The following is an 18,843-nucleotide window of genomic DNA, read 5'->3' on the forward strand; positions in this document are numbered from 1 at the left end:
GAGCAACCCCTAGTGGTAGCAGAAAAATATCTTCTGGAAAAAAACCAAAAAAATTTTTACAGGTATTTTCAAAAATACATTGATTTGTAAACACAAATTCCTGTACTACATACAGTGTCCAAAGTTAATATTTAAAAAAACTATAAGCAAAAATTATGCATGACTCATAGCAGTTTTTTCTTAGAATTCAGTTAGGAAATTATAATTCTGTTTGATAAAACACACCAATATAGAAGTCTGAAAATACATTAAGAAGAATACTTCTATATATTTTTCTCAAAGAGAATGTATTTTGTTTTCTAATTCTAAGATATTCTAATGCAGCTACTGCCAAATTCAGCATCATCATTTAGGGATGGATTTGCAAACCCTATACCAGTGAAATGCAAATGTGATATTACTGAAAAAAAAAGCTTAGACCTTTTTGTATTTTTGTAAAGTGGTAATCTAGAAGTCAGTTTATCAGCTCTTTTCTATAAATTGTCATTTTCTCTTCCTTCTTTTATGCTTAGAAATAAGAAAGAACATTAATCACTGCCAGTAAAAACAATACTTGCTCTCCACTCAACTTTTTTGAACCTCACTCCAGTTGAGTGAGATTTTCTGTGTTAGCCATCAGCTGCTCAAGAGTTTCATTAATAACCATCAGAACAGAGTAGATACAAAGGCAGATATGAATGCTCCTAGAAACATCAATATCAAACCATATCTGAACTCTCCAAAGTCTTTCACAAGTTATCCATATGCTTTTATTAAAAGGAAAAGCCCTTGCTCTATGGCCACCAATGATTCCATGCCTCCAGCCATGACCAGAACAGGGGGATGGGCTTCATGGAGCCCAGGTCATTTCAGATACCATGACTCTGGGTACCAGTAGATATTATAGAAATAAAAGAATGATCCCCAAATTATGCCCTCTTTTTTCCAGAAAACATAATGTTGAAGACAGTATTTCCAAAATCAAAGAGAACACTGATATATAAAATCACACTTAAAGGTGCACTAAGAAATCACTTTAGAGCTCAGTTCTTGATTTTCACTGTTTCTAAGGTGATTTTTAAACTGATTTTCAGTTTAAAAATTAGTTTAGGCAGAAAAAGCTCATTGCTGGAACACCTGCAGCAATTCCATGCAAAAGATGACAAAAAAATGGATCTCAAGAGACTTGAATTCAATCTCTAACATATCACCACACACTGGGAATAAAACAGCCAAACAAAAAAATCCCCCAACATTTGACATACCATCATTATATTGCTATGGCATTCTGTGCTGAGCTGTCACAGTCAGCACAGCAGAAACTTGGGTGTGCACTGAAAACCATCAATTTAAGTTCAGAGGTAGCACAAGACTCCTGTGGTCAGCTAATGGCTACCAGTGTCAGAGACAAAAAGTCTGACATACAAATCTCCCATTAACAGGAAAAAAAGGACAACATAACAGGTATCTTGGATGAATTTGTGAAAAAGTTCTTACAAATATTTTTAAACATCTCAGACTTCTTACTGGAAAATATGTATAATTTTAGCAAAAATAATCTATTGATAAGGCATAGTACAGTATGCCCTCCTGTGTTGTCTAATTGATAAAGACTGCTTAACAGAACTTTCATTTTTATCACATTCAAGAACATTTCTGTCACACTTAAAAGCAACTTGCAAAGAATTGCATGAAAATATCATACCTCCAAGTTGTTGAGATGCTGTTTTTCAAGGAGCTGTCGCATTTCTTTCAGATTTTTCTGGAAGGGAAGTTGGTGACTATCCATGTCTGTTCTACTGCTCTCTTGTACTGTTTCATCACAGCCAAACACTGCTGAATTCTGCTTCTGATGGAAAGAATCACTTCTAGATGCTGATGTGGATGAAGTCCTTGTGTCTGTGGTCCTTGAAACAAACAAGCAAATTATTACTTTGTCTTATTTCTATGCATCAACTGTGCACTTTTAAATATGTTTCTTACCAAAAGTATACACTATCAATAAATGATGAAAAGCCCAACAAATGCTGTTAGTACTATCTGAAAGTGTCCAACACTTTCCATTTTAAAACTTCTCTTCTGTTATTTATAAATAGACTTCCCTGATTGGGTTGTTGGGTGACTGCCTCAGGCTACATTAATATGGAAAATGTCAGCCAACAGTTTGATAATTTACAGAAATGGAACATGGAGGGTTGCCTTTCAAAAAAAAAAAAAAAAAAAAGAAAAAAAACTAACAAGAAAATGGATTTTATTTTTCCATAAATTTGGCTTATGGAGACAGTAACTATATTGACGCTGTCAGGTGTTCCCTTACTTCAAAGAGCAAGAAGACTTTGTAGTAACCAGAGAGCCCAAATCTACTGATGATGTGTAATGTCAGTATTATGGTAGGTTAAAGAATTGGTATTTGCCGCCTGAAAAAAAAAAATCTTTAGAGTAGCTGGCGTAGCTGGGCCCTGTGACCAGCTCCTAGCTGAAGACAAATGTTTCATATATGTACAGAAATTCAATAACCTCTTTCCTTCATTTCTATTCATTTCTTCAGCTTATGGTCTTTCTTCTGAGCCTTCTCTTACTGCATCTAAAATTATCCCTTTTCTTTTTAGTGGATCTGTTTCAAGTGGGTAAATGATCTAGTAAGACCTTTTTTTTTTTTGTATTTATCACAACAATTACAATTTTAGGGCAATGGAAAATGGAAACTTTCAAATCATCAAGACTATTGATATTTTTCAGGAGATTTTATACAAGACTCCAAAAAGGGTTGGCTTAATTGCAGTCGACCTAAGGAGAGTCTAAAACAGAATTTATTATTTCTGTTGAGATGGCTGACAGCAATAAAGGAGAACAATTTCACATATTTATTTACTGAACTCAGAAAACTGCATGCTGTTTTCTTTTGAATGGCAGATTTCCTCCCTATCCCAAAATTTTTTTGTTTTTGTGGACCAGACTGATTGACACCTGGGCCTCCCAAAATCTAGTTTCTTGGTTTTTTGGACACACAGAGCTTTCTTTATATTTATTTGAGTGCTTATAACATATATATTTATAAAAAATTCTACATGTTTAGGCCATTTATACTTACAAAAGTTTCAACATTCCAACTTTTCCATAGACCATTTTTGATTTGTCATATTTAAGTTTATATCCCAAGACTGAACTTAATCAAACACAACTATTTTTAAACACCATCAGGGAAATATATCTTGTAAAAAGAGCAGCATGCCATTTACGCACCTAATGTAAAAACATCCCAATGTCTGTTGGCTAATGAGTTCTCCAAAATCTTTGCTTTAGCATTCAATAATTAAACCATACTAGAAGCAAAATGGCTCTACTGCAAGCACAGAATACACTTACTAGTTGTTTTCAGGACTTTTGCTTTTCTCCAAGAGGAGTTAATATGTCTCCATTGCTTAATTTATTTTTTTACACCTTTTAAAACACAGACATTATAAATTCTAGAATCTTTTAAAATTCACATATATTCAGTTTGGTCTGAAGCTATATTTATCTTGCATACTTAATAAAATATTCATTTCTTCCTTTAAAAGGGGACTGTCAATGAATTCAATACATTCTGTTTCTGAGGGAGGGTAAATTCTAAAGATGACACAAGATTTTTGGCTTGAGTGTTTATGGAATTGTAAGAAGCAATAGAAATACAGAAAGGTATTGACTACTTCATATGAGTTAGTTACTACCAGTCCCAAAATTTCCAGCTAAAGGGATTATAAGAAATGTTTGAAGCTGTACAGCTCAGAACTGGTGAGCTTCGAAGAACCTTCACTGTTGAGAACCTTCTCAAAACACTCTTCTGTTTTATCTGTACTAGTTGTCTTGTGACCTGCCAATAGGTCATAGTGGACTCAACTTTTAAACCTTTCTGATGCTGGGGTCACTTATTTTCATTTTTTTTCCTTGAGCAATTTCTAATTTCAAACTCACGGAAATATAATTAACTTTGAGATTCTTAGCTCTCTCTCAAATTTGGTTACTAGGGAAACACAAACTGTAAAAGAATTGAACACACAAATTTAATTTCCTTAGGAAATCAAGGTTAAGAAAGTGAAAACTGTGAAAAGAACACCCTATCATTACTAAAGGATAGTGAATTTTTAAAATTATACAAATAAAAATGGAGTGACAGCACTGTAAGAAATGGTAAGTGGTTTGAACAAGTCCTGAGATACCAATGTGATGCACAAGGAGCAGTTTGAAAAAAAGATGAAAAATAAAGAAAGAAATTATAAAGGCAGGGGGAAGAAGCACTGAGATGCTGTCCTTAATCAAGCCTATGAGTGAAATGAGACAAATGATCAGGAAACCTGAGACAGGGTTCAGAAACATCTACCTTTTTTGCCATAAATTAAATTTAGATTTAACAGGTAGATTTCTTGTTTTTTTCTTTGGTTTTGTTGCTGCAATCATCCTATGAATGTTGACTGATAAATAGCATGAGTGTTAAGCTCTATGAGTTATAAAATATTTTCTCAACTGACCAATTTATCACCTGAAAATGTATTAATCAGCAGAGATGTGTAAACAAGTTGAATATTAATGTCACAATAAAGAACACACTGAAGCCCAAAAGTAGGGCCAACCCTTTCAGACAGAATTTATCTCTGTTCTGAACATCTGCACAATTTATATCACACAGAAAATAAGTGAAATGCAGAAAGGAATAACAAAAGAACAACAAAAATAACCCCCAGAGCTGAAATGTTAAAGAAATGAGAGGCTAGGAAAGGGATAATCAGGAACTAGTAGGAAATACAGCAGATAAATAAACTATGTATGAAGAAACATTCCATATTAAGTCAAGGTACCTTATAAACAGTGTTTGGGTATAGTAAAAGGTATGTAAATAAAATTTTATGTGATATAAAATGAAATTATAGGTCAAACTGTTACCAGGATCCTCTTGATACATGTAGAGAATGAGAAATATAAAGGAATTACAGCTGGAAAGAAGATCTTTGAGTGAACATATAAATTAAAGCATCCTTGAATGTCAAAAGGAAAAAAAAATTGGAAAAGAAATCACCTAGACAGGTAATTTCATTTGTAATTCTGAGAACAGCAAATGGTTTGATAACCATGGCAGTCTGAGCTGGGCTATAACTGACTGGAGACTGGGTTAGTCTTGACTATTCCCAGAATTCCACTGAAGGGAAAAGGTTTGTATCATCTCTTCTGCTGTCTTACCAAATGGACACAAACAACTCAAGGAAGTAGTATAATGTTTCATTGGAAAAGTCCACAGAAATGCTTTCTTTGCCATGAGAGAAATGCCCTACAACTACTTAAAGGGAATTGTCTGCTGTTTATTGAATACAGTAAGAAATTTACTTCCTTTGACCATCAGAGTAAACAGGAATGGTTACCTGAAGTTGATTTTTTTTGTGCTTGGCAAGCACAGTCCTGGTGTTAAAACTGATTCTTTAATTTGTTCAAGAGCTTCTTCTAACTGGAAAGCTGCTTTTGTCTGGACTGGAGGGATCAGAGCTAAAAACACACAATGAGAAAAAACTTTTTTAAAATTGGAATATTTTACCATAAATGGTTTGGTTGAGTTTCTGAAGTTTGGAAGCCTAAATCCAGATAGTCAAAATAAACAGTAGTTTAGCAGTATTAGACATACAAGAGCATCTTGAGTTCCTCTGAAACAAAATCCCAGTCTATTTAAGTGTTTACAGTCACACATGTATTTAACAGTTATGCTATTTGCTTTTAAACTGCACTGCTGAAAAAATAGGAGATTAAAAAATCTAACTTTGTTTCTACATCATGATTATTCCACTCATGCACTAAGCCAAAGTTATGGCTTGCAGATATTTTACAGAGGCCAAACTGTAACTTAATAATAGAACCAATGGGGAAAGGAGTCCAGACAGGCACAATATATGGCCACTTTCAAGTGAGTAGAAGTAAAGTAGGGTAGAGAGTAGCAGAGGCAGACTTTCTATAAAGGAAAACCAAGAGAAAAAATCGTGATTCATTCTATTGCTACACATTCTGGGCTGTCAGTAGAGCTATGAAGAAGCCCTAAACCAGTACTGTTCTATTTTGTTATTTTAATCTGACATTTGATCTTGGAGTCAGAGACATTACCTCACAGCTGGCACAATTAAAGTAAATCTGCTAAAGAATACCTAAGTAATAGACCATATCTTAAGCACTGGAACACTGGAAAGTTGACGGGAAATCAGACTTGGCCAATGCTGTTACAAATTCCTGCCAATCTGCACTGATTCCAAGAAAGCAGGAACTGAGCTGAAGTGATCATTGCTTCCCAGCAAGAGAACAGCTTAGAAAGTGGACTAATTCAGAAAAAAAATTATGTACCATATTAATATATGCTAGGACTGTATTTACTTAACTATAAATAAAATGCACATTTTTGAGTATTTCATATTCAAAGGTTCAAAGAGGGGATCATTACACTATCCTAGTAACTGTCAGTGGCCTTGTAACACCTCTCACCCAGCTGTGAAAGCACAGTAGTGCAACCAATAAGCACACTGCAGTCAAAAAAGTGGGGAAAACCCAGGAAGCCACAATACCTCAAGGAGGTCATGTACTTATTGTGACTGCAATTTAGTGAAATATCTCAATACAATTTTTAGGAAAACAAAAATCTGGTTTTCTTTTTACTTCCTCTACTCAATTGTCATATGTATGAGATCTCAGCTTCTTGACAGTTGTTTTGCTTTTGTGAATTCAATTACTTTGAGTAAAGTTAATTGTTCTGTCTGCTTCAATTATATTCTACTAAATAGAAAAATATGGGGGGTTGGACTAACAGCCTCCAGAGGTCCCTTCCAACCTTAACTATTCTCTGATTCTGTGAATATAAAAGCACTTGTATTGTGAATAATAGTTAATTTTTAATTAAGAAACCTGTTTGTTTGTGCTGAGAAAAGGACTGATGAACACGTTGGAACTTTGCAGTTGCCTCCTGAAATTTAATTTTCCTCTGCTGCAGAACTTGTTCTCTAAATCTTTGTTCTTTTTCTTCTTCTTCCTTCTGTCTTTCTTCAAAGGCTCTGTGTTTAAGAAGCAAAAGTAGATCATTCCTATGTTTACGAATTAAATTTACCAAAATATTAGTAACTTACTTGCTTACCAACTTGCCATTTTAGTGCAAAAGCTTGCTTGTCCATAAATTAAATGCTATTAACTTCAGCACAGCTGGATTTTTATAGTTTGTCTGAGTGTAAATGGGACAGTGGGTGGTGAAGAAGAGTCACAATATATTTTTATTTTTTTAGCCTCAACCAGGGATTTGATTCTTTTTTATATGTGAATTAACATGAAGACTCAAACAGTTGTTGTCACCAATGTGACTTCTACAACAGCCTTTACAGTATGACATAAGTGTATCACAGTGAAGAGATCAGTAGGAAGGTTAACTACAAATGCTCTGTGAGCTTTTCACAACCCATTGGGGAAATAACAACAGTTTAAAAGTTGTTATTTAGAAATAACACAAAGGAACTACAGCTTTTTTCTATAAATATGCAAGAGTTAGTATCAACTTGTACAAAACAAGTACTATCTAGTACAAGTAGCACAAAATAGGATAAAATAGTAATGTGAAACTATATTTAACAGAATCAGTTATTACTAATAAATATGTTAAATGTGTCCTCGCACTGGTTGAAAAGCCAAGAAGGCTCTAGTCAAAAACAACCATCATCGCAAAGGTCTCCTTCAGTAGGCATGAGCTTCATGAAGCTATGTGGAATCTTTTCTACTGCTGACAGAATTGTCAGCTTTTACTGACAAACTATCTCCTCGAGTGAAATATACCCAGTATATTTATTGGTACAGTGCCTATGTAGGCAAGTCATATTTAATGGTTTAAAAGAGGGCAGATTCAGACTAGATATAAGGAAGAAATTTTTTACAGTGAGGGTGGTGAAACACTGGAGCAGGTTGCCCAGAAAGGTTGTGGATGTCCCTCCCCTGGAAACATTCTGTTCTAAAAGCAGTAATACTGTAAAAGTAATGGTCTTCAAGTGAAACTTCCAAAGCCTGCCATGCACAGATCACTACAGCTGGGAGCTTCCCATCTGTGTATTAGAAATGTGATTTAACAGGTCACTAGTACACTAAGTAAGGTCCCCCTCTAGCCAGCATTAGTGGAAAGAAATGTTTATCCATATGTTCCTTGTTCCTCTCATCACAATAAGATACCTTCCCATAACTCTAATCACTAGCAGAACTTCATAGTTCTTGCTTAATGGAGCAAAGCTGCTACTTTATAAAGCTACTCCTTAACTCAAGCTATTTTAATTATTCCTCCCTTTGCTTTTCAGGGAAAAAGTTCAAACTGAAATATTCAACTTGACCCTCTCTAGTATCCCTTCAAAGTGATGACTGATCTCCTGTGAAAGCAAACACAAAAATAATTTGAAATAGGTACTTTTTTATTTTAGAAAGCTTAAAGCCTATAATTGCACAATAGTAAAAAAGTAGGAAAACTGCCAACTAATTCCCAAGTACACACTTATACAGGAATATCCACTTTAATCCACTTGGAAGCCAAAGCATAGCAGAGAGAGAGACAAAGAACTTTAACTATTTTGAAAACTTATATATACATGGCTATCAAAACACGTTAGAACTAAAAAGTAGAATTAGAGTTCATTGTCCACTTTCAGTACTCCTGAATTTCCCTCACCTTAAAATCTAATACATAAATCTGCAATTTTATCTTGACTAAATGAAAATCACAAGAGAGGAAACAGACTTTCTTATCCTAGTAAGTACTTTAAACATTCTTCTGGATGCCCTTTAATATTTCTAGAAGCTGATCAAGAAGGCCTTTAGTTGAGCTGTAGTTGTTAAATTCAGACATGTGGGAAATTCTACAACTTTACACCTGGAGTAATTCCAGCATATAACTCCAAAAAAGAAAAAAGTCAATTCTGACAGAGTTAGTTTGGTTTTGTTTTTATTTTTTTTTAATGATTTTGAATATGACTTAGCTGCACTTTTCCATGATCCTAATAACGAGCATTAAAAAAAAGACTGTTGTTCCGTATAGCTGGTAATGAGCAAGTCCAAATGCTGATGCAAGAGGTATTTTTCACCACAGCTCATCATGATCACTATTTGGTTTGGATAAAAACAAGAAGGAGGAAAAAAGATTTTATTTTAATGTAAGGAAATGCATTAAAGTTATTTGGTGAAGCCTTATTAACTTCTTGACCTCGCAGAATGTAAATTGTAGCACCCAGGTGCATTATGTAAAATAAATAATTTTAAAAATTCACATTTATATCTTAGAGAAAAACAGTTAAAGCAAATGTTTTTTCATGCAGTCTCCTTAAGCCACCAGCTTAGGTTCATATCACATATGTAACATTGGCAAAAGAGTATGGCTTTAAGATGGATAGTTAGCAGAAGAATTTCCTGACTGGTGTTTTTTTAACCCAATTTTTCTGTCTACTATAAACAACTCTGTGGTGCAGCAATTTTTGAAACGGCTGCCAAAATGTTTATGGAGAATTTGGAATACGAAACTTAAAATACTTAGTTGTCTCACATATACAGACATTATGTGGAAGGCATTTTTATGTTAAAAACAGTATGACTAGATGGTGGAACTATTTCCTGGTTAATTTTATGAAATTGTCTTCACAGTGAAGTGATGGATGCTACATTCCCAGGTGGACTAAATGCTTACTACTGCCTTGGATGAAAATGATAATTAAAAAAGGAATATATACAGTGTGTATGGAATGCTATAAAATGAACCTTTTGATACTGAGTTGATATTATTCTTCCATTGCCATATCATGTTGCAAACCAGTGCACAGTAACTTTAAAATTGAGGTAGGGAGGTATTTGTATAGTCAATGACTACAGTAGGATCAAGAAAAGGCTAGAATGTGGTGTCACACTCAAATTCCTTTCCATGGGCAAACAGGAAGCAATCCTATGTCCTTAAAAAGATCTGTGACATTGCCCAAAAATCAACTTTTTTATCTGAGACACTTACCAAGACCAGGAACACATATTAAATCTATTCCTTCATCTTCTTTGATTATTGTATGCTGAATACAAGAAGACAGCCTGAAATTGCTGCAAGAGCTTCAGAAGGGCCAACCCTTACAATACTGTAGGGGCTCACTGAGGGCTGTCCTGCAATATGCCCCAAAGGTTCATAAGAGGGCTGCCTGCGCTGTGTACCAGTTGTCACATTCCAAGTCTTGTTCATACCCAAGCACATCTTGTATAGTCAAGCTTTTTTTCTGTTATCATAATTCAAATCTTAAGAGTACAATTACTATTAATGCAGAATTGTTACTGAAAAATAATAAAACTGTTAGAATATTTCTATATAGAAAAGGGCTCAATAGTGGTGATAAAACACTTTGAACTGTTATTCACACATTGAGTTTCTATCCCTCTACGTGATGCTCATTCCTGCATTGCTCTTTTGCATCCCAAGGCTTGTAGTTTCATTCTGGTTGTGCTGGGGTGTTAGGTGAACTGGCAGCATCTGGGGTCCCTTCAGCAGGACCACCAGGATATTCATGTTAATGCTTTCTTCTCCCTCACCTTAGGATCCACTTGGAGTAATTTTTGTATTTGCTAATACATTTTTACACCTCTGTTCTATTGTTGTCAATCTGTAGCTCCACAGTACCTCCAAATATTCCATACACGGTGCCTTCTACGTATATTACATATTATTCTTTTGTTCTTTGTTACCTCTAAAGCCAGGTTTGTCAGATCTAGTTCTGCATTTCTTTAGCTGCCTATTGGTGAGTATAGCCATGGGGTCTCCAGTGCCAAGCCTGTGCGTCATCTCTTACCATCCCCTGCCTGTACTCCTCCATGCCACATCCTGCACCTCCAGTTTTCAAGGCCTCTGCCTGCATTTCTCTACACTACTTCAATATTTTAGAGTCACAAATATCTCATTCTCTGCAGAAAATAGCTGCTTCTTACTGCTATCTATATAAAACCATGGTCATACAATAAAAAGATAAACAAAGGCAAAATAAATTAGCCACAGACACCTGGTCTACTAGAGAAATTGCTGTTACAGCTGAACCAAGCAAAACAAAGCTGCTGTCAGGTCAAGAAAAGTTCAAAGAGAGCAAGCTTGGCAAGCATCTGTTACAAGGCCTTGCAAACTCAGCACAATCCTGTGGCCCATTATCAGAAATGGCAATACTGCATTTCAGGTTCACGTGATTACAGTGATCACCTACTTTTCACAGTTCCATTTTGATGTAGAAAGAAATGCAAAATTCTTAACACTCTGCCCTCTCTGTTTACCACGTGCTGACACTATTTTCGTATTTCTGGCCGTAAACTGCTTTTCATTCTCTATCAACAAAGCTGATGAATAATTATTCTTTTATTAAGTAATCAATGTTAATCGGCCAGTAGGTGGAGCACAAAGCTTCTGCATATGTTGAAAATAAAGTATTACTGAAAGAACAATAGATTGGGAATAGATTGGAAATCGATATAGATTTCCTTCCCCAGTTTCAAGAGATGGGTTAGCTATTTCAAGGTAATTCAAAATACTGAACCAAGATAACTGACTGTAAGGTTTATTTTAAAATGCACATAGACAATTGCATTTCCAGAATGAACCAGCTACCTGCAGACACTCACATCACAGTAAAATGGGATGCACATTTTGCACTGAGCAGTAACAGCACAGTCTATAGTCCCCAGCAAAACTGACAGCTGGTATTTAAAAATCAGGGTGTTATAGAAACATAAAATATGATATCCTATTCGTTTGCATCAAGTATGTGCTTAGTCAGTAGTTCTTATTTCCAGAATACTGTTATTTAAAAAAAATATCTGCCAGCTACTGCCCCAGAGAATATTTGATTCTTAATCTGATCTTGAAATTGCAACTTCAGGTATCAGTGAGACAATAAAGAAATTACTTTCTTGATATTCAGGCAACTTGTATAAACTGTAGGCTAGGGTTTTCTGCTGTGTAGAAGTACTGTTGTTAACACAAAACTAAGGAGCTTGGTCAGTACAAGGGATGCAAAGAAACAGATGACATCAGGGGCTTGAAAAAAATCTGTGATTTAAGTTATTGAGACTTTTCTTTCCAAAGCTATCCTTGCTCTTTTCTGAGTAAGTGATGTTTTTGTCTTTTACTACTAAACCAATTAACTGAGCACAGCTTGTAGAAGTTGAGTATTTTTAATGGTGAAGGTGCTGCATTTTAGAAGTATTGACAACAATACTAGACTGTCAGGGAAAATTTAATAACAAGTACACATAGAAAAGGTTGAAAACAGAAGACCTCAATCTGCAATAACCTTGCATATGCATATGCATATGCAGTTCTCATTAGCTTAAAAAGTGCTTTGGTATAACCTTGTTTAAAGGAGGTCTGCTGGTGGTTCCTGAAAAAAAGCCAAAAAGAAAAACCCACAGAAGAATTTTCCTCTGCAAAGCAATATGAAGAGAATAAACCTAAATGACACAAGATTAAGAAGACAGCAGAAACTCTCCTGTATCTTCACTCATGCTTCTTCCTAAAGGGAATTCACTGCTTTTACTTTTTTAGGAGAAAATTTATAAACTTAAGGTTGACACTAAATTTAGTAATGCTTGGTCACCTTGATAAAATTCTACAAAGAAATGACAGCCCTGTAGATGAGGGGAGAGCAGTAGATATTGTCTCTTTGGACTTTAATAAGGCTGCTGGTACTGTCTCCCCTATGATCCTCATAAATGAGATGCTTTTGTACAGGCTGAACTAGCAGACACAGAGGTGGAATGTAAACTATCTGAATGGTCAGGCCCAGAGGGGTGGTGATTAGTGACACAAAGTCTTAATGGAGGCCAGTACATATTGGTGAGCCCTAGAACTCAGTACTGGGCCCAGTCCTCTTTAACATCTTCATTAAACATAGAAACATAGAATTATTTGGGTTAGCAAAGACCCCTAGGATCATCAAGTCAAACAACAAACCCAGCACTGCCAAGTCTACCACTAAACCACATCTTGAAGTACCACATGCAACCGCTCCAATAGGCAGCCTTTTCCCATGCTTGACAACCCTCTTTATGAAGAAAATTTTCCTAGCATCCAATCTAAACCTCCCCTGGTGCAGTTTGAGGCCATTTCCTCTCATCCTATAGCACTTGTTACTTGGTAGAAGGGACCAACCTTGGAAGGTCAATGGCATCCTGAACTGCACTAGGCAAAGTTTAGCCAGCAGGTAGAGAGAAGTGATCCCTCTCCTCTGCTCAGCACTAGGCAGGCCACAGCTGAAGGACTGTGTCCAACTCTGGGCTCCTCAGTACAAGAGAGACATGGACAGAATGGAGAGAGTCCAGTGAAGGGCCACCAAACTGAAACACAGAAGCTTCCTTTGGAATATCAGGAAACACTTTTTTATTGGTAAGGATGACCGAGCACTGACACAGATTGCCTTGAGAGGTTGTGGAGTCTCCATTCTTGGAGAAGCTCAATAGCTAGTCCTGGGCAACCAGCTCTAAGTGGCCCTTCCTGAGTAGAGGTGTTCGACCAGATGACTTTAAGAGGTCCCTTCAACCTCAATCATTCTGTGTGAAAGTTAGAGGTAGAAAATGGACAGTCACACTTCACAGTGCACTCATTCCTACTCTCCATATAAAAATTACAAAAGATACTATTTCTTTTCTGAAATCATACACCAGCAGTGCCAAGAATAACTCCTAATACATGCCTGTAATCCCTGGCAGGGATAACTTTGGGTGCTGCCAGGTGAGAATGTGGAGCTTAAGAAAGTCATGCTACTTTTGAGAAACCCTCATCATATCTACCACCTTTCCATGTGTACGAAAGCTAATGGAACTTGGCTCAAATACAAATTTGAGACACAACCTGATGGTTGATCAATCAATTCCTACCTGCATAACTGTCAGGAAAAAATATTCAGATTCAAGGAATTTTATTTTCAAATTACTTTCCTGCACACATGCAGCGACCCTTAATTTTTAATTATATGTCACAGCTTAAAACATTGTATGCACTTACTACCTTTCTAACATGAGACAACTTACTCCTTTTCAGTTACCACAGACTTCCATTTGAACTGCTTATTGTGCTAATAATTATGCCATTCTCAATTATCACCAATTGAAACAACTTCATTTTATGAATACCGTACCTAAATTTTTAAGTGGCTCACCTGAGTGACGTGGATTTATACTGTGTTTCTTAAGGCTGCAATGAAATACATATGGAAATGTATTTATGCATCCATGAGTATTACTTTAACTACACCAGTCTGTCAAAAATATGCAGGCTGTCTGGTATTTGCTTTTACATTAGAGTATAATATTTCAAGACCAGTAATACAATAAACAGTGTTCATCTGAGATGCATAGCATTACAGTGGTTCTGTTCCAGAAAATGAAATTAGGTATTTAATTTTTCAACTGAGACTCAGTTTATTATCTGCAAAGGTTGTGGGTTGCACTCTGTCTTTAATCACTCGCAGGTGATTATACCTCCTCTTCCATTTTTCTTTATATTTCAAAACATAAGTTGACAACACATGCTGTCAGGCTAAAATGGCAATATAAACAATATATACCACCTTTCTTATAAGTTACAAATGTATGTTAATAAGTAAACATTGTACAACAGAAGTCATCTAAAAGGGAAACTGTGGGGCATGAGGCAGAGGAAGCTGTTCTGAGGCTGGGGGTTTGCAAGGAGGAACCCATCTGCCTTTACAGTACACACAGCTGAGCCCCCTGTACGTGTGAGCACCATCTCAATGCAAGGCAAAAGACCTCTATGCCCATTAAACTACTTACAGCACTTCACTGAGACATTTCAGTGCATAATTTACTTAATCCGTTTGTCACAGAATACTTCATGGCTTTACATTCTCATGTGTGCAGAAAGACAGAATATGCAAAGCTCTGTTTAAAATGTCAGTACAAAATAACTTTATTATAGATATAATCCTGTACAAGAAAGATGTTGCTTTGTGTTTATTGGGAAGTGGGAGCACAAAGCCTCGGCACGAAGGGGAGGCTGTGCAGATGTTATGCCAAGCAGACAGAAAGCACACACTTCAGAAGGCAACTGCCTGCCTGCTGGCCCATGCTGTGCAGATGAGTGCATTTTTCATACATCCATTGAAGCTAATAAAACCCAGAACACTAGAAATGCAGATCAGAGCCTTAACATGAAAGTGCTACTTACCTTTTAGTTGACATGTGACTACAGTGAGTTTCCAAAAACTAGCAAGTAAATCAGAATATTGCTCTTATTATATTTTATTTGTCCTATAGCAAGAAACTAAATTGGTGAAACTTTTTAGCTTAGATTCCTCTAGGTCAAAGCAGTGAGCTATTTATCAAAGTGAACATGAAAATACTAGAGATATATTGAGCTGTCTCAAGGTTTTGACTCTTTTTGCTTCAGTTTTCTTTTCCTTTTTTTTACAAGCCTCCACTTAAAGGAACCCTAGTTACTTGCCTTCTTCTTCTGTTTGTCTCCATCAAATATTTCATTGCCTTGCTCCGATGTAATTTTTGATCCTCTTTCAATGCCCGACGTTCTTCTTCTAAATCCTGTTCAAAATGAAACATTAAATCTCTACCCCTAAGATTGTGTTAAGGACAACAAAACGGTATCGAACTGCTCATTCAAAGATATAATAGCCTGTTATACTGATTGATCTTATATAGAGTAGGTCCCATAATTGTATGTTACAGTCATAACAAACTTTATGCTCATTCAGAAAAAAAAAGTAAATGCATTTTACTTTTTAAAGGGATTTTAGAAGAGACTTTGCACTCATCTTCCATGATAACTGCCACCTGAAAAATCCCATCTTTATTAATGTCCATTTGAAGAGACATTTTGTGTAGTTATCTAAACCTCTGACATAAGGATGAAGGTATGACAGGGAAAATGTTAAATGGTAAACCCTCCCCCCCCTCCACCTCCCCACCTCAAAGGATTAGTTGTTCACACTGAAATTGATTAACATCACTAAATAAAAGCTCTCCATACAGCCAGATCAGTCCTGATTCATGCCAATAATTATTTAAGTAGCAGTGTGCAGGCAGATCTTGTTTGTGTCAGTAGCTCTTGCTACTAAAATTCAAAAAAAAAGAACCCCCAAGTTAAGATGGAAAACACTATTCCTAATGGCATAATCTCCTAGAAGAAGGAAAACAAGAAAACTCCGAAGTTGCTTGAGAAGACAACTTTCCCACGGCACTTTAAACCCCACAATGTTCAAGTTTTAATCTGAAGACACCCCTGAGGCGGTCCCTGACCGCGGGGCAGGGCGAGGGCTGGGACACGGCTGCCCCGGCCCCGCCGCCGCCCCACACGGGTCCCCCGCAGCCCCGCGGCCCCGAGAAACGCCGGCCCCGGCGGTAAGAGACCGCCTCAGGAAGGATACACAGGGACGCTCCGCCGCCCTCCCGCGCGGTGCTGCGGGGCCCCGGGTAGCTGCTGGCCCCGCGCCGCCCCGCCGGCCTTCCCGCCGGGCTCCATCCAGCGCCCGGTTCAGCGCCAGGCCCGCACCGCCGCCAGCGCCGGGTCCCGCCGCGACGCGCGTCCTGCACGGCCTCGTAGCAACCGGCGACGCCGCTTCCTTCGCAACGGGGCGGGGCCGCGGCGCTGGGACAGCGGCGCTGGGGGGAGAGGGTTTGGCTGGCTCAGCATTTGATGGCTTCGAGGCGGGCGCAGGGGACAGGGCGGGCCGGGACCCGCCTCACCAGGCAGGTCCTTGTCGGTGCCCGTGCCAGGGTGGGAGCCACTCGTGGGAATCGCTGCTCACTCTCCGCACCGTCCCGTCTCGTCAGGGACAGCGGTGCCGGACACCGTGCCAGCGACGGTGCTTGGCTCTCACTGGGCTTTCCATCCTCTGCAGCGCTGTAAACCGCGGGATGACCTTTAAAAGCCCCAGACACACCCGGTATCCGAGCGAGCGCGTTCTCGTGGGCAAACACCGCCCCGACCCTGCGTGCGGGTTTGCGGAGCTCTGCGGGTGCCTCTTAGGCCTGTTGAAGACTTGAAGTTAACACCATAAACTTTTTTTTTTTTTAACCACAGGGTGCAGAAATCACAACAACAACAAACAACAAAAAAATTAAATTGTATAAAATATTATAGAACAATATTTTAAAAGTCCATACATATAGTTACACAAAGTAATAAAAAATACCAAAGAACAAAACAACCAAAAAACTCCCACTTTGTTCATAAGACTGCGAAACTTTTTTTTTTTTTTTCCCCTTTTTTAGGCAAAGCAGAGTGTGTTGTCTTGGGATATTGCCCTGCCTTGCATGAGCTGTCAGCAACAGGCTAAATGCCTTGGTGATTTCCTGGCAAGACATTTCTTGGCTGGTGTATTTGAGCTTAAACCAATTCTTTTTTTTTTTTTTTTCTTCAGTGTGCAGCTGTTCTGTGTCTTTGACTAGGAAGGTAAAAATAGTAGTCTGCGTTTGTGAAATACTTTTCTCCACAGACCCCTCCCCATATTTGTAGCACAGTTTGTGAAGTGGATGTTGTTATTACCATTTTGCAGTCAAGACCACTGGTGGTCAGGTTGCCAAATGTGCGTAGTATTTGTAGTATCCCAGTTACTGCAGTTGACAAGATGACCCTAAAATGGAGGTCTTTCAGCTCTAGTTCAGAATACCAACCCCAAATTCACCACTTTTTTGCCTCATCTGCTCTGTTGTGTTGCAAAATGTGGAAAAGTGGTTGTCACTTTACTGCTGTGTGATTTTCAACTCACACACACATTTAAAATCACAGTTTGCCTGATAAAATGCACTGTTTCATTTAGGATGCAGTAGAAGGCTTTATCAGGATGGAGAGCTGAGTCACCCAAGCAGAACTGAAACAGAGCTGGGAAACTGCAGAATTTGGGCCCATGTCAAACCTCGGAAGACTGAAGTTGGTGGTCAACTCATGCAGAATTTGAGCTTCCTTAGATTTACTGAAAATTTTGATCTAATAAAGCACAACTTGCAGCTTCACGTTAAGATACCTTCTGAGATTTAGAACTAAGAATAGAGTTTATATATCTTCTGTCTTTCCCTTGTTTACTTTTTATTGAGTCTTCATAGTCCTCCTTTACGGTTATTGGATAATCCCTCCTCATGAGTAACCTCACATCTTTCAGACTGTGGGACAAGAAGGTGACAAACTGAGGGCCATGTAATTCAGAAGTGTGTGATTATTCTGGGACAGCAAGAAAAGTAGTGTTAAGTAGTTGCAGAATGGAAGGTCCTGCTCTGGCAGCTGGTTTGAAAGAAGCTGTATAAACGTTACTGTGGGCTAGACACTGATATTCCAGTGAAGGATAAAGATCAGCTCTTAAAACTTGGTGGGATGGATTCTGAATTTATTACAAGTTTTATTTGAAGGCTGGAGCATAGCTGTGCTGTTGCAGAAACACATTTTTCTTTCCTTCCTGTTCCAGTGGAGGATTAACCTGCTAATCTTGTGTAGTTTTCCTCCAAGCTGTGTAGGCAACTGCATGGGAGAAGAAGTTCAGTTAATGTTCTGACTATTTTAACCATTCCTTCCTGAAATTTGTCACCTCTGCCTATTTGTGTACATAGAAAGAGGAAGAAAAACTGTTTGTTTGCCCTTAATGTGATACGTAGACAGCCATGAAAATCTTCTCATCTTCTCCTTGAGACTGAACTATGGATCACAACATGCATCTTCTTGAGAGAGCATCAGCTGATGCACTAATTAAACCCTAGTAAGTCTCGAATTGGAAAGCAATGATGTGCCATGTGGTACTTTGGAACTAATTGAAAATTTTGATTTTGAGAGATACAGAAGAGCCCAAGTTGCTCAGAGTTTTGCAGCCAGTT

The 18,843-nt window shown here is 37.7% G+C and overlaps 1 protein-coding gene across 1 annotated transcript in view; it reads right to left on the reverse strand.

The window, feature by feature from the left end:
• The window catches only part of CEP126 (centrosomal protein 126), a 34,433-nt gene extending 17,932 nt beyond the window's left edge, over positions 1-16,501 (reverse strand). Inside the window, exons 1-5 of the mRNA XM_069014905.1 lie at positions 16,407-16,501; positions 15,470-15,595; positions 6,889-7,034; positions 5,373-5,493; positions 1,685-1,886 (exon numbers count right to left, since the gene is read on the reverse strand). Of these exons, the coding sequence (XP_068871006.1) occupies positions 1,685-1,886; positions 5,373-5,493; positions 6,889-7,034; positions 15,470-15,595; positions 16,407-16,501 (690 nt within the window). The remainder of the gene's footprint in view (positions 1-1,684; positions 1,887-5,372; positions 5,494-6,888; positions 7,035-15,469; positions 15,596-16,406) is intronic.
• Between the last annotated feature and the right edge of the window lie 2,342 nt (positions 16,502-18,843).

This window comes from Aphelocoma coerulescens, chromosome 1 (assembly GCF_041296385.1).
Source record: "Aphelocoma coerulescens isolate FSJ_1873_10779 chromosome 1, UR_Acoe_1.0, whole genome shotgun sequence".
Classification (NCBI taxonomy): domain Eukaryota; kingdom Metazoa; phylum Chordata; class Aves; order Passeriformes; family Corvidae; genus Aphelocoma; species Aphelocoma coerulescens.